The sequence below is a fragment of the Ursus maritimus genome, unplaced genomic scaffold (assembly GCF_017311325.1).
Source record: "Ursus maritimus isolate PB19 unplaced genomic scaffold, ASM1731132v1 scaffold_4, whole genome shotgun sequence".
NCBI classification, from domain to species: Eukaryota; Metazoa; Chordata; class Mammalia; order Carnivora; family Ursidae; genus Ursus; species Ursus maritimus.
In genome coordinates, this window is record NW_024426552.1 from 14,224,029 (window position 1) to 14,238,186 (window position 14,158).

Consider the following 14,158-nt stretch of genomic DNA (forward strand, 5'->3'; position numbering starts at 1 on the left):
CCCACATCTTGTGAGGGAATCAATTTAATTCCTGAATCTGAGATTTCAATTCATAAAAGTCTATATACTTAAATAATTGTCTTCCACTACTTGTAGTTTGAGTAAGAAAAATATCTGAGGTTCCTCAAAATTCAAATCCCCAATTTTGTAGGATTTCAAAAATCTATTTCCAGGGGCATATTGATCTTTTCATAATATCTCCATTATCTATCAAAATAAAAAACCCAGTGAATAAAAACTAACAACAATAAACATAGCTAGTTATCAGAACCAATACATTTATTAGGTTATAATGATTTGGCTTTTCATACAATTTTGGAAGAATGCAGACTTTAGATTTTATTTTCAGTTAGTACGTTAATTATAGAATTTTTCAAATAAAGTCTGTCAGCCAGTATTTGGGGCCAGAGACAAGGTGAGGATTTGATAATCTAAGAATAAGAAGATAATTCTTCCTGTAGGTTATGGAGATAATAAGGTTATAAGTAGAGGCATTGGTGAGAATGGACAACAAGATTAAATTTTAATAAGGTGATCAAAAGAAGCCAGATCCACAAGTTGGTCTATAACAAGAAGACTGGCAGCTCCTAGAAGCCAAGTAGGTTGGGTGCCAGAATCTGGATCCACAGCCCAGAGAAGGGAAACCACAGACTCCCAGTGATCTGAAGCCCTGGGATCTACAACCCAGTGAGTAGCCGCTTCTGGTTCCATAGCCCAGGGAACGGCAGCTGTGGGACCCAATGCCCACAGACCCAGAGCAAGTCGTCTGGCAGGGAGTGCAGAGCGTGGAGGTCCTTGGGCGGTCGCAGGACGTCTGGCAAGGTCTGGACACCACACAGGATGTCTGGCAGCTGGTGGGCTCACAGCAGGTCTCCTGACAGCCACTGGAGGGGGCGGAGCTCAGCTGGCAGGTGCTAGGAGAGCAGGGGTTAGTGCGGTAGACCAGGTTGCTGGGGCAGGAAGAGCCACAGGAGGAGCTTGGGGAGCGCAGGTATCCCCCAAAGGAGCTGGAGGAGAAGTTTCTAGAGCAGCAGCTGTAGGACATGTTGGCAGGAGATGTGAATTCAGCTGAGTGACAGTGAGAAGATTCTCTGTTTGGATATCTTACTCCTCAGGTGAGGCATTTATATACTCTCAACAATGGGTGTGGCACTTTACAATGCCATCTTTTCAAAATTTGGAGTCCTTCATTTGCATACATGTAACTCACTAATCCTTTTTTTACAATTGGAATTAACTACCTCTCTTCATCTTATATTTATGGGTTCACTCATTTTGTTTTTATAGCCCTATGTCAGTGAAGTACATCTATGTTACAAATGCTATGACAGGGTGTAATTAATGCCTACACCATCATGGCCAGGGAAGCCCCTCTGACTTTTCTGGTCATGAAAACATGTGCGTGTACATGTGCTCAGCTTTGGCTGAAGCACGCTTTCTTCCCAGGGCGGGGATTACAATGCAGTCATCTTTTGCGTCAGTGGCTGAGAAGCAGAAATCTGGTCGTGATGAGGAACCTTCTAAACATTGCCCCTACATCAAACCATCGATTCACACTCTAATATTTAAATTTTACATCTATTACTTCCTATTAGCATTGCTTCCTATGTCCAGTCTAAAAGGTTCTTATAAGAGTAAGCCAAAGAGATTCACAGAGATGATTAGAAGTGGGCATAATCCTGAACAAATATGTTGTAAAAATTTAGTCATTAGAAAAATGAAATTAAATCTAACTCAAGAAGAGACCAATATGAACACATGTGAAGAAAATCAAAGCAGGAGATGCTACTGATATGAGGTGATGAACGAAGCGACAGTGGTAGAGAGAAGGACAAGACTGTCAAGATTTTCTTCTATCCCATTGGACGACTGGTGGATATTCTACTTCTTAGCTCGATCATATCAGATTTTTTCAAAATGAACTTAATTCATGGCCTTTGTGCAATACATTTATATGTGCAAAACATCCTGGGGTCTACGATTCCACAATGCCTCAAAATTTTGAATGTTCTTTGAGTGTTTCCAAGGCCAATGGCAGATCCTATATTTTTCTCCCTACTTTTGGTACATGCTTCTGTCCCAGCTTTCTTACTAGAGGGGATCTAGGTTACATGAATCTTGAAGTTTGTAATTTGAGGGCACTTCTTTAAGAAAAAGAATACAACATTATGAACATAATAGTAGATATAAATATAAATGCCAATTTAGAATAAAATAATATTAGCAAATACAAACATATAAGATGACAAAAACCACAGATATCACAAAATCAAGACAATAATCTGATATCATCATAATCATCACCATCATCTGTAACATTTCCTCTATATTTATTGGCTGCATAGACTTTGATCACTTTTACATATGACAATGATTTTGTCAACATGATTTTCTGCAGAAAGAATAGATTATATTTCAGTTTTTCTTTCAAAATTATGAATCAAAAAATGCTTAATTTATTTTTGATGACACAGAAAATTTCTTTTCAACATTGCTGTTTATTAGTAATGCCACATCTATGACATCCTGTGTCTTTTCTTCTCAGTTGGTGCTTCAATCCTGGGATTATGCTTATCTCAGCCTGGTGTCCCTGCTTTATCTTCCCATCCTAATCTGCTGGCCCTAGAGTTGTGGACTTGTGTGTGAATCAGCTACAGATGACAGTGTACCTTCGGTTTTAGTGATATATTAGGTAGCAGAGTAATGTCTCGGTTCTAATCCTTCTTCTTAAAGTCAAAACTCCTTGAAGTTCTGAGGTTCATCAGGCGGATTCTAGGGTCTAGAGGTACTGTGGGAAGTTTTCAGGATCCACCCATTGCCCCAGAACTACTTCAAGGGCAAATGATTGACTCCCAGGCTACAGCAGCACACCTGGAGCAGTGGGTTCCTCCACATCTCCCTGAAAGAGTGCAATGGAGCCTTGGAAAAGTTCAGGCAAAAGAACCCTGAAGATGACCCTCCCACTGAAGCTTCATGAGGTTAAATCTGTCTCTGTCTTTACCTAAGTTGCTCTACCCAAGACACTTGAACATATGCTGGTGACTTTCCGTCTGAGATATCAGGGACCCACATAGAGTGCCCAGGTCTCTCTTCAATATACTTTCCATGGAAATGTCTCTGTCCAGAGTTCTAACCTAACTTTCAATTCTTGCATCGTTGTGGTTTGTTATTGCTTTTATTATTTGCCTCTGGTCCTCTTTAACTCCAAGTTGGTTTTTGTTTTGTTTTTTTAAGGAAAATATCTGATAAATTTATCACATTCTTTGAGTATATGGCTGTTTCCTGCCAATTTCAAGATGAATGCACCAGTGTAACATACACCGAAGTCAACTATGTGGTACCAGGCACTCAGAAAGTATCGCACTGTGGCTTAAGGCATTGAGTTGCAACTCTATTTGATAAAACTACAATACAATTTTACTATATTTGCTTAAACTAACAACTTTTCCTCAAAGTAAGAGTGGGTTTCATTGCAATTTTACAAAAGGAAGCACTATATAGGACTTCCGTAAGTCCAAGAAATTACGAAGTAGCTGCATTCACATCAAACAGCTACTTTTAAAAAAGTTTATCTTATGATCTTTTAAATTTCTAGGTTTTTTTTTCCTATGGTTTTCTAGCCACTGTGATAGAAGTCCTAGCCCACTCAATGCTGTAAGCACCATGCCTTTCTCAAATCACTATTTTTCAAAGAACTTCTTGAAAATAGTTGTCTTATCACAAGTGAGAGTGACTTTTTGCTCACCGGAAATAGGACAATTATTAATCAAAATAACGAAGTCAGCAAAATTTATCTACAGTGACACAACCTCCGGCTGCCTTCACAGGCACACAATGATGGCCTTCTCTTTCCTGTACATCTGACCCTCCTCACATCAATGTGGTGGTGTTGATTTTAGCAGAAATAACAGATCACAAACTCCCAGGTCCTCTACCAAATCCAGCCCACACAGGTTTGTTCATCACACAAGCATGGACCCCCCCCCCACACACTATAGGTTTTTTATTAAACTCTAAATTTATCACCAATATTTAAAAATCAAAAGAATTTATACAAAATATGGATTTTTGACATCTTTTAAAAATTCTGAAAATGTGGTTCTTTTAGGCTCCCCTGCTTGCACCTTCCTGGAACTCACTACAAGCTCTTCCATTCATAGAGGATGTGCTTTCGAAATTCCCAAGTTCAGCTACTCCTCTTTATTTTATAGTTGTGGAGCCCAATTTCAGTTGTCATTAGTCATCAAGTCCGTGCTATTATTTTGTTGTGTTGGTTAATGTCACTATCGTAAACTGAGAGGCTTTGGGTTTTAAGACATTTTGTGAAAACAAACTCCCTGTGCACTTGAAGGATATTCTTCCATGTTTAATAGGAAAATATAAGGCATCTATGTTGGTGGAATTGGATTATAAAAACACCAGTCGTGAAACAAATCACAGGTCAACTGGACCACCTCACTTATGTTTACGATCCTCTGACTTAAAATACTCTCCACGCCAACAGAACTTGACATGGCTTTTATATACTGGCCAACAACTTAAATCAGTGGTGTCTTACTTCTGACTATGCAACAGAAGTAACAAATGGGTCATTTTAGAGCATACGCACCAACCGGAAAAATAAATACACAATTTTAAAGACAAAGTGATTGAATTCCTCCTCAGGCTGCTCCACATGTGTTTCTGATGTACTGCCATAGTTAGATTAAAGGGTTAACAAAATTAAATTAAATTAAATTAAATTAAATTAAATTAAATTAAATTAAATTAACTAAACTAAACTAAAGGGTTAACATCTAGCCAGGAGCCTGCAGGAGATGCTCATAGCCACGTGATGCCATACTGTTACATGCCTGACAACTGTAACCACCTTTGTACAGGGATTGTCTTTCCAAGAATATGAAGTACAACATTACAAAGAGAGAAGAGGAAATCTATTTTCTGTTTATAACGTCATAATTCTACTGTAACGGACAGTGCCTGCTAATAATATGCTGCACCCTCTCTTCTTGCTACTGTTCGGATATAATAGCTGTTATGAATGTTGTTGTTTGGAAATGTTGAAGATGGATTTAGTAGCATTAATACCCATCCTGCAAGATGCAGCATCCCAGGGTTTTAACAAAGGCTGCGTGTCGCTACCCAGTGACATTGTGCAGATGGCCTCGTGATGAGTGGTAACGACTCACTATAAATACAGGAGAGAAGAATAGCAATTGTGACAGACTGTGATAGCTAAAATTGGAAGGCAGAATAAAAACGGATTTTGAGTTAGAAATCAGATGTTAAATGTATGAGTGGAACTAGAATGGTCTGTAGTACATAGTAGGCACTATAGACATATGTTGATTGAATGAAAAGGGACATTGTCTTAAATGTTTTAAATGCCTTCAATGAAGTAGGTCACCTAGGAAGATTACATAAATATTAACTATTTTTTGTGTGTTCTTTCTTTAATTGGCAGCTTAGTGAAGGTTGACTATGTGTATCTAATAGACACGAAGCTTTTCTACTCAGATGTCATGGGTCAACTAAGACCCATGGGCTTAAAGGTTTCCAGGTGACATCAAGTCTTGACCTAGTGGAAAGTAGTGAGATGAGGAGAAAGAGCACAGGCTAGCAGACGTGTGTGTGTGTGTGTGTGTGTGTGTGTGTGTGTGTGTGTGAGCGCACGCCCCTTCCTCTCCTGCTAATTTGAGGAGGTCTGGCTTCTTCCTGATGTTGGGGTGTCAGCATCTTCTGCCTCATTTCTTTCTCTCCCCAGCCTTTTGCTGACTAAAGGCACGAGTATTCCACTTGTACTCCAGTATTTCAACTCCACATTTACTCTGCATTTTCTTCATTTCCTGCGCAGGGGTGAGCGGGAAGGTACCTGAGTGGGCATGAGGCATAGCATGGAGAAGAAAGCGGGAAAAGGAAAAGTAAAGAGAAGGAAGTTATTCCAGGGTACTTCCGGATTTTTAGAGGCTTCAAAGTAGAGGATACTTGAGGTTTCTTTGTTTCCTAGGCTTGTTCACCCCTGTAATTAGGCAGGGGCCTTTGACAGGAAGACGGCCTAATTTTCTCTGGAGAAGACCTTGTTTAGTACTGCTCAGTTGCCTGAGCTCTGTCTCAGTGGATGGCTTGAGGCACAAACATAGCAGAAGTCATGGTTTCCTGGTGTCTGTTGGAGGCTACTGGAGAGAGCGCCAACATCTAGGATACCTCTAAGCCAGGGTCTTGTTTTGGTTTTCTCACTTCCTAGTAGAATAAACTGTTTAACTCCGTTTACTCATTTTCCCATTTCTGTGTATAGAATTCTATGATGCTAAAATTTGGTTCTGGTGCCCAGAGACTAATGGGCAAGTCTCCTTTGCAAGTTCTGCCCCATTCAAAATAGATCAAGGTTTTGTTGGGAGGGGTTAAAGACTGTAAAACATAGCTTCACCTGTTTATTCCCCAGGAAGTGTTATACACAGGGTTCCTTCTTTCTTGCTTGCTGCTTTTCTTGACAATGGCTTTTTAGCTTATCCTAATACCAGGATTTGATTTATTTTTAGAGGTTTAGAATTTCAAACAAACAACGTAATCTTAGGGCATTGTGGAATGGACTGTGTGTGATCACTCAGGAACTTAAACTCTGGTGAATTTAAGTAATGCCTATTAACACATACGTGTCAGAATGCCACCAACACGGTGTGTGGCTGTGGGGAGGGGGGCCTTCCCAATTGAGGGGGAAGGTAACGTGGAAGCTCAAAGCCCCTATTCTGTTGTCGAATGGCCTGGGAGATGAATCCTGGCATGGCCTTTCCCAGCACTGTGATCTTCTGCAGTTCACTTGAGCTCTCCATGTCCCAATTTTCTTCTTTGTGACATGGGAATAATAGTACGTTTCGCATTGGGTTATTATGAGAATTATATGAGATAAAAATACAAGTAAAATACCCACAGTATAGCCTAGCAATTAGTTAAGAGTATATGGGAATCTTTGCTCAAATGATCAAAGAAAACCCTTCCCAAGTGCTTCTGAGGTATCAAATTTGAGAATCACTGCTGTAAATATCTTAAATACATTTTAATTGCCTGAGTCATTCTTTTTTTTTTTTTAATTGCCTGAGTCATTCTTTAGCAAAAGAGCAAAATGTTTACAACTAAATGAGAAACTTGGGATTTCAAAAAGTACACTTTGTTTAAAAATAAGAGCACAGCAACTGCGAGCCTATATAGAAAGCAGAGTTTTAGTGTTCACAGGACTAATCAGCACCGCAGAGCCTGTGATAGATGGCCTCCTAACGTAATGGCTTAATGCTGTGCTCACATGCTGTGCTTCTTATCCTTCTGGAATGTTCCTTTCTTTCTCATCTCCATCCACTCCTTTCTTCCTTCCCTTTCCTTCTCTTTTTTCCCCCATCTTTAGGTTTCACACGGCATTTATCTTGGTTTAGCCTTCTAAACTGGCAATACTGTCAAACCAAAGAAATGTTTCCATTTGTCTCATTCATTAAAGTTGACTCCCCTCTGTGCTTATTTTCAAAAGTAGTTAAGCATTTCTACTCATTTGTCTTAAAATGCTTGCAGTTTCATTAGTTTTGTTGGTATCTCATTTAATTTTAGATCAGATGTCTTTTTTTTTTAAGATTTTATTTATTTATTTGACAGAGAGAGAGAGACAGCCAGCGAGAGAGGAAACACAGGCAGGGGGAGTGGGAGAGGAAGAAGCAGGCTCCCAGCGGAGGAGCCTGATGTGGGGCTCGATCCCAGGACTTCGGGATCACGCCCTGAGCCGAAGGAAGATGCTTAACAACTGAGCCACCCAGGCGCCCCATAGATCAGATGTCTTTGAATGAAAAGTTTCTAGCTCCCATTTAAAATTTAAGAATCTCGGGGCTCCTGGGTGGCTCAGTCATTAAGCGTCTGCCTTCGGCTCAGGGCGTGATCCCAGAGTCCCGGGATCGAGTCCCACATCAGGCTCCTCCAATGGGAGCCTGCTTCTTCCTCTCCCACTCCCCCTGCTTGTGTTCCCTCTCTCTCTGGTTGTCTCTCTCTCTGTCAAATAAATAAATAAAGTCTTAAAAAAAATTTGAGAATCTCAAGGGGCACCTGGGTGGCTCAGTCAGTTAAGCCTTGGACTCTCAGGTCATGATCTCAGGGTTGTGAGATCGAGCCCTGCATGGGGTTTGCATGCAGCACAGACTCTCCTTGAGATTCTCTCCCACTCCCTCCCCCTCTGCTCCCCGGCACATGCCTGTCTCTCTAAAATAAATAAATACATGAGTAAATAAATAAATAAGTAAATAAATAACATCTTTAAAAAAATAAAAGAAAATTTGGAATCTCCATGTTATAATGTATTTTGGATCAACTATTCCCAAAGACAGACAATTGCAAGATGATTTTGTGGCCCAGATGAAACTTTGCTCCCAACTGTACACATCTTGCCTCTGTAGTTGTTGTCTGTTGCTCTTACAGAGTACTTCAGGAATACTGAGATTTGCGCATCCTGTCTTAATCTTCCGGACAGAATGGGCCCAGAAGAAGGAACGACATCTTTTCCTCAGTTACTGGCTCACAGTGGACTTGTGATAATGTTTATTAAAAAGATGAATACAGGCATTCTTAGATTGACTTTATTATTTTTACTTCTTGACAATTGAAAATACATGATCATCGCTTTAAGAACTGAGATTCTGCTGCTGGGCTCCTTAGGATGGGAAATAGACCATGGTATCTTGTCAGTATGAAATGCTGGGGAATGGAACATGGCCAGGGCCCTGAAGCATTGCATGGTGATTACTGGATTACTGGCCATGAAAATAATCACCTCCATCCTATATATGAGAAAGGAATGATCTGTGTCTCTTAAGTAAATGAATAAAATATATTCAGCCATGTCTGTGCAAAGGAAAATCAATTTCATTTTAATTAGATAACTGATTAGTGAAACCCCAGAGGATTCTACCACGTTGTTTTCCTCACACACCACACCCAGTGGAAAGGGTTTATAAAGTTCCTTAGGAGAAAATTCACTGCAATTCCTCATTAAACCCAGAGAAAACTAAGTTAGGAGACAGTATCTAATCGAATTCTTAAAATTATTTTTTTTTCCGCTTTAATGACTGTTTGTCTCTTGTTATGAGTTAGATGTGTCCCTCAAAATTCATACGTTAAAGTCCTAAACCCCAGTATTTCAGAATATGACTTCATTAGAAGATAGGGTTTTTAGAGAAGCAATCAAGTTATATAGTGAGGTCATTAAGATGGACCGTAATCCAATATGACTATTGTCATAAAAAGGGGAAATCTGGGCACAGAGACGTTCATGCATAGAGAGAAGGAGATGTTGAGAGACCCAGGGAGAAGACAGGTGTCTACAAGCCAACGGGAGCAGCCTGGAACAGATCCTTCCCTAACTGCCCTTAGAAGGACTCAACCCCTCTGATATCTTGATCGAGGACTTCTAGCCTCCAGAACTGTAGGACAATGTATTTCTGTTGTTTGAGTATCCAGTCTGTGGCACTTTGTCAAACACATCCTCCATTAGTCGAAGGGGAGAACTGTCTCCCCAGGAGTTGAATTACCATAGTGACTGACCCCCTTAGCCCATGTCTACCAAGTTTCTGCTGGCCACCAAGGAACCTTCCAGCCATCCTGTGCCCACTTATGAGTGCCCTTCCACATCAGTCTTTCCAGAAGATGGACTGTAGGCTTTGAAGTTGTGGATCTGGGACCTTCTCACCATTCATGATGAATTGGGCCTCTGACACTCCTGTTGTTTCTCTAGAAGAGGTCAGTCACCTTTTTCCTGACCAATATGTGTTCAGAGGCCTATAAATCAGCATGTTACATTTCTAAGATCTCAAACAATGAATTATTTAAAACTTTGTTCTTAAAGAAGTACTAGATCTTCTACCTCAAGAACCACGTATCCATTCCTAAGAAATGAGACCTTCAAAAGCCATCTTCTGTCATTTTTTCAAGCATTTTAATTCACCAATAACCTATGTTACAACTAGAAATCTGCAAGTTATTACTTCCAAAATTCTCCCTTTCACCCCTACCTCACTCCCCACCCCATTCCTCTCCCTTTCTTAGAACACATTTTATTTTATTTTTCAATTTTCATTTAAATTCAATTAATTAACATATAATGTATTTTTAGTTTCAGAGGTAGAGGTCAGTGATTCATCAGTCTTACATAACACCGAGTGCTCATTACATCACATGCCCTCCTTAATGTCCATCACCCAGTTACCCCATCCCGCCACCCCTTCCCCTCCAGTGACACTCAGTTTGTTTCCTATGATTAAGAGTATCTTATGGTTTGTCATTTTATTTTCTCTACTTTCTGGATCATCTCTCTCTAGTATGTCACAAAGGAATAAAAAGATGCTAACTTATTTTACAATAATTTGCTTAACATAGAAATTTGGCTCGTGTTTCTATTTATTTCTGTATGTTTTATGTGTCATTAGTCAGTTTTCTTTGGCATGAAAATGCATTGGTTCTGCTTCCCCTAGGGCACACCAATCATTTAAATGCAAGGTATAGAGCTTCTGGAGAATATGTAAGCCAGGTGCCCCAGACATTAAAATCACTGCTATAGTTAGATTCTTAATTATGTCTCCTTTTTCTCTTTTTACTTCTCTTGGTCTCTATCCAAACCTGGAGCCCCAAACAAGATTTTTTTTTAAGCCCAACAATGTTTAACTTCTCCCTATTCCTGTTGAGACAAAGCAAAAAGTATAGCTTAAGAAATGTGCTGAGAAAAGATCTCTCTTTTGTTCGGCATGTTCCTTTTGAGATCTAAGTGTTGCCTCAAAAAAACAGAATCCAAATTCAACCTACGACCAGAATATAGTTCTTGTCATCCAGAAATATACTTCAGGCTCCCAACAAAGGCAGTTTTGGAAGATTTGGGAATGGATTTGGTACTAATAACCAGACTGTACTGACCTCATAGACTTTATTCATTTGCTCACTTGTCTGTGCACCTGTACATTGTCACTCGCCTATTCAAATTAGTAGATATCTATCCTGCTCAAGAAACTCATGCTTATGAGAGCAAATGAAATGAACAGAATGAGTGAGTGAGGGAGGGAATGAGTGAATGAATGAATGAATAAAAGAATGGAATTTAGAGTGAGACAAACATGAACTTGAATCTTAATTCCATTTCTTAGGTGAAGTGACCTTATAAACATTTTGTTGTCTCTGCTTCTGCACCTGGAAAATGTAAAGGATCATGACATGTGTTTCTTAGGAAAATTAATTTGTATGTGTGAAATTCCTGGTATAGGGTTTTCTCATACATATAGATCATATGTTGTTTCCTTTCTGTCTAAGATCTTTGTTTTGATCTCTCTTCCAGGAAATCTCTTTTTTAACACAGGACGACTTTTTGGACTAAACTTTCTCAACTTCTTAGTATTTGCACCTGTGCTTTCTCCCATGTGAACTTGCTTTTGATTATTAACAGTCTTCACCTTGCCTTTTTATGGATTTGTGTGCTCATAATCTGTGGAATGTAAATTAGAAATTAAAATAAAGTAATTTTCAGGGCTGATTCACAGAAAAGTGATGAACATTTTTGAACCAAGGGGGATCTTGTCAGAGAAAAGCTAGGAAAGGCTTCATGGGAACCATTACTTGAGGGGGATCTAGAGTCCAACCCTTGCGAGTCACAGTTAAATCAAAAGAAGAAGGATATGTTTTAGAAAAGACACACAGATTTGTAAAAGGTTATATAACCAGGATGGAAATATTATTTTTTATTTCAGGGAAGATAGAAGATTGGAGTATCCTTGAAGTCTAGAGTGGTGGCATGAAGTTGTAGTAGATCTTAGGTATTGATTGTCCTGGTTTGGAATATTAAAGCACAGACAACAGTGTAATTAAAATTTATTTTCAACAGAATTGGATAACTGAAACCAAAAACAGGTCCTGACCATGCCTGAATCCTAATCATTCCAATATATCTCCCTTTGTTCTCCTAATATTTCTTCATTCCTTACCCTGCTTCTAATCTTTCACCCTCTACCTTCCCAAGCATCTTATCCATCTCCCTTGTTACTGAGGCAGTACAGTTAAGAGCTAAGAGCATATGTATTGCATGGTGCACTGGATGTTATATGCAAATAGTGAATCATGGAACCCTACATCAAAAACTAACGATATACTGTATGGTGACTAACATAACATAATAAAAATTATTATAAAAAAAGAAAAAAGCTAAGAGCATAGACTCCGATAAAGCTGTGAAGGTACATGGTCTCTGCTACATTGTAGCCCATCTATTAGAGGATAGAAATTATTGTAGAACTGCTGTGACTTAAATAGGATAACTTATGTACCATGTATAAGGTGTAGCATATGCCTGGTCCATATAAAATGCTGATTAAATATTACCCACTATTGTTTTATTAAGAGAGAAAATTGAGATTCTGCCTTGTATTTCAAAATTAATCATCAAGCTCTCTACTCTATTTTACCTGCATATTTTTAAAAAATCGAGAAATGCTTTTAGGTATGTTTCTAGTTCCAAAGAACTTTTCAGGGCTTTCACACTGCTTGAGTGAGTTAAGGATACCTGACTCAGTGATGTCATAATTGAGATATAAATAATTATAAGTGTAGTGTGTAAAAACTCGCATCTTACAGCAAATGGCAAACATAGTTTACAATTTTAAGTGAACAAATAGATCCTAACAAATGTGGTTTCCTGTAACAGATTCATAGTCTCATGTTTCAAGTCAAGAGTTCTTAAAACTATTATAAGAAACATTTCAATATTACAGGAAATCAATTTGTACTTTTGGTAAATAAATACAAGAATATATCTGTCATTATGATAAGACATAGAGTGTATATAGATTTAATTTACATTGAATAGTACTGGCTTATGAATATTTTTAAGCATGCTTTCTTTTATAAATAGACAAGACTAATGTCTTTCCCAGATGGTGCTTTACCTTTTAAAACCCTTGTGTTAAGAGCAATTTTGATTTCCTTTAAGTGCTGTTGAGATTTTAAAGCTTGTGATTTTAAATATAACTTAATCCAGAATGACTCAAAGATATTGAGATATTCACAAGTTCCATATTATTAATATTGAAATAAATGAAGAAATAATAAATCAACAGAAGGTGTAAATAGCAGAATGACAATTATATTTTTGTGATGAAAGAATTGCTCGCTAACACTTTAATGTCTGATAATGCCTTATTTGCTGATATGGTTTGATGCCTTAATAACTCTCTGTTATGGTTATAACTAGAATGTTTCCACTGAGATAAATTGTGGCATCTAGTTATTCATCAAACACCAATCAAGGTGTTGTTGTGATTATCATATGCATCAGTAGATTTTGAGTAAATCAGATTACCTCCATAATGTGGGTGAGCCTCATTCAATCAGTTGAGGGTGGTCAGAGCAAAGACAAGGCTTCCTGAAGAAAGAATTTCAAGGCCGCAGCATGGAAACCCTGCCCAAGTTTTCATCCTGCCATGTTATGAATTCAGACTCAAAAGACTACCACAACAAGACAGATTTCCAGCCTGCTCTCTTGTCTTGTAGATTTCAAATTTGTCAACCCCACAACCACACAAGCCAATTTTAAAAAGTAAATCTCTCTGCCTCTGTACACACACACTCGCATATATATGCATATATATACATATCTTACATATTATCCATACACACACTGCATGTATGATCAGTTATGTTTCTCTGGAGAACTCTAACACACTCTCTAAGAAATAGCTGACTTTCTTCATGTTTGCTATCATATCTTTTTTAACCAAATTGATCATGTACTTCTTGAATCTTTCATATACTTCACTAGGGAGGGTTGTACCTTTTCCTTCAAAACTGGCCAAAGAACAAAAGTTAAACAACAAAATGTGGTCATATGGAACTTTATTATGGAGACTGAATTGTCAGAAAATGAATTTTACCTTAAAGTCATTGAATTTTGCAATTGTCAGGACCTTCAGCAGCCATCTGGTCCTTCCTCTGATCTATATAACACCCTAAAGTAAACTGCTGTAATTCAGTGTTTCTTCTACCATCATACACTAAAACTCACTTTTATCAGTGTAAAAAAAATCAGATATTGTAATCCGTGGTTTCACACACTAGCATTTCCTTGGTAAGTTTAGAAATACCTAATTCTGTAAACTGT

At 38.5% G+C, this 14,158-nt stretch overlaps 1 protein-coding gene across 1 annotated transcript; it reads right to left on the minus strand.

Moving 5' to 3' along the window:
* Positions 1-257: 257 nt before the first annotated feature.
* LOC103673089 (keratin-associated protein 13-1-like) lies at positions 258-1,087 on the minus strand. The gene has a single exon (XM_008701808.1). The coding sequence runs from the start codon at positions 1,043-1,045 to the stop codon at positions 536-538; it is 510 nt and encodes a 169-aa protein (XP_008700030.1). The 5' UTR covers positions 1,046-1,087; the 3' UTR covers positions 258-535.
* Positions 1,088-14,158: the final 13,071 nt, after the last annotated feature.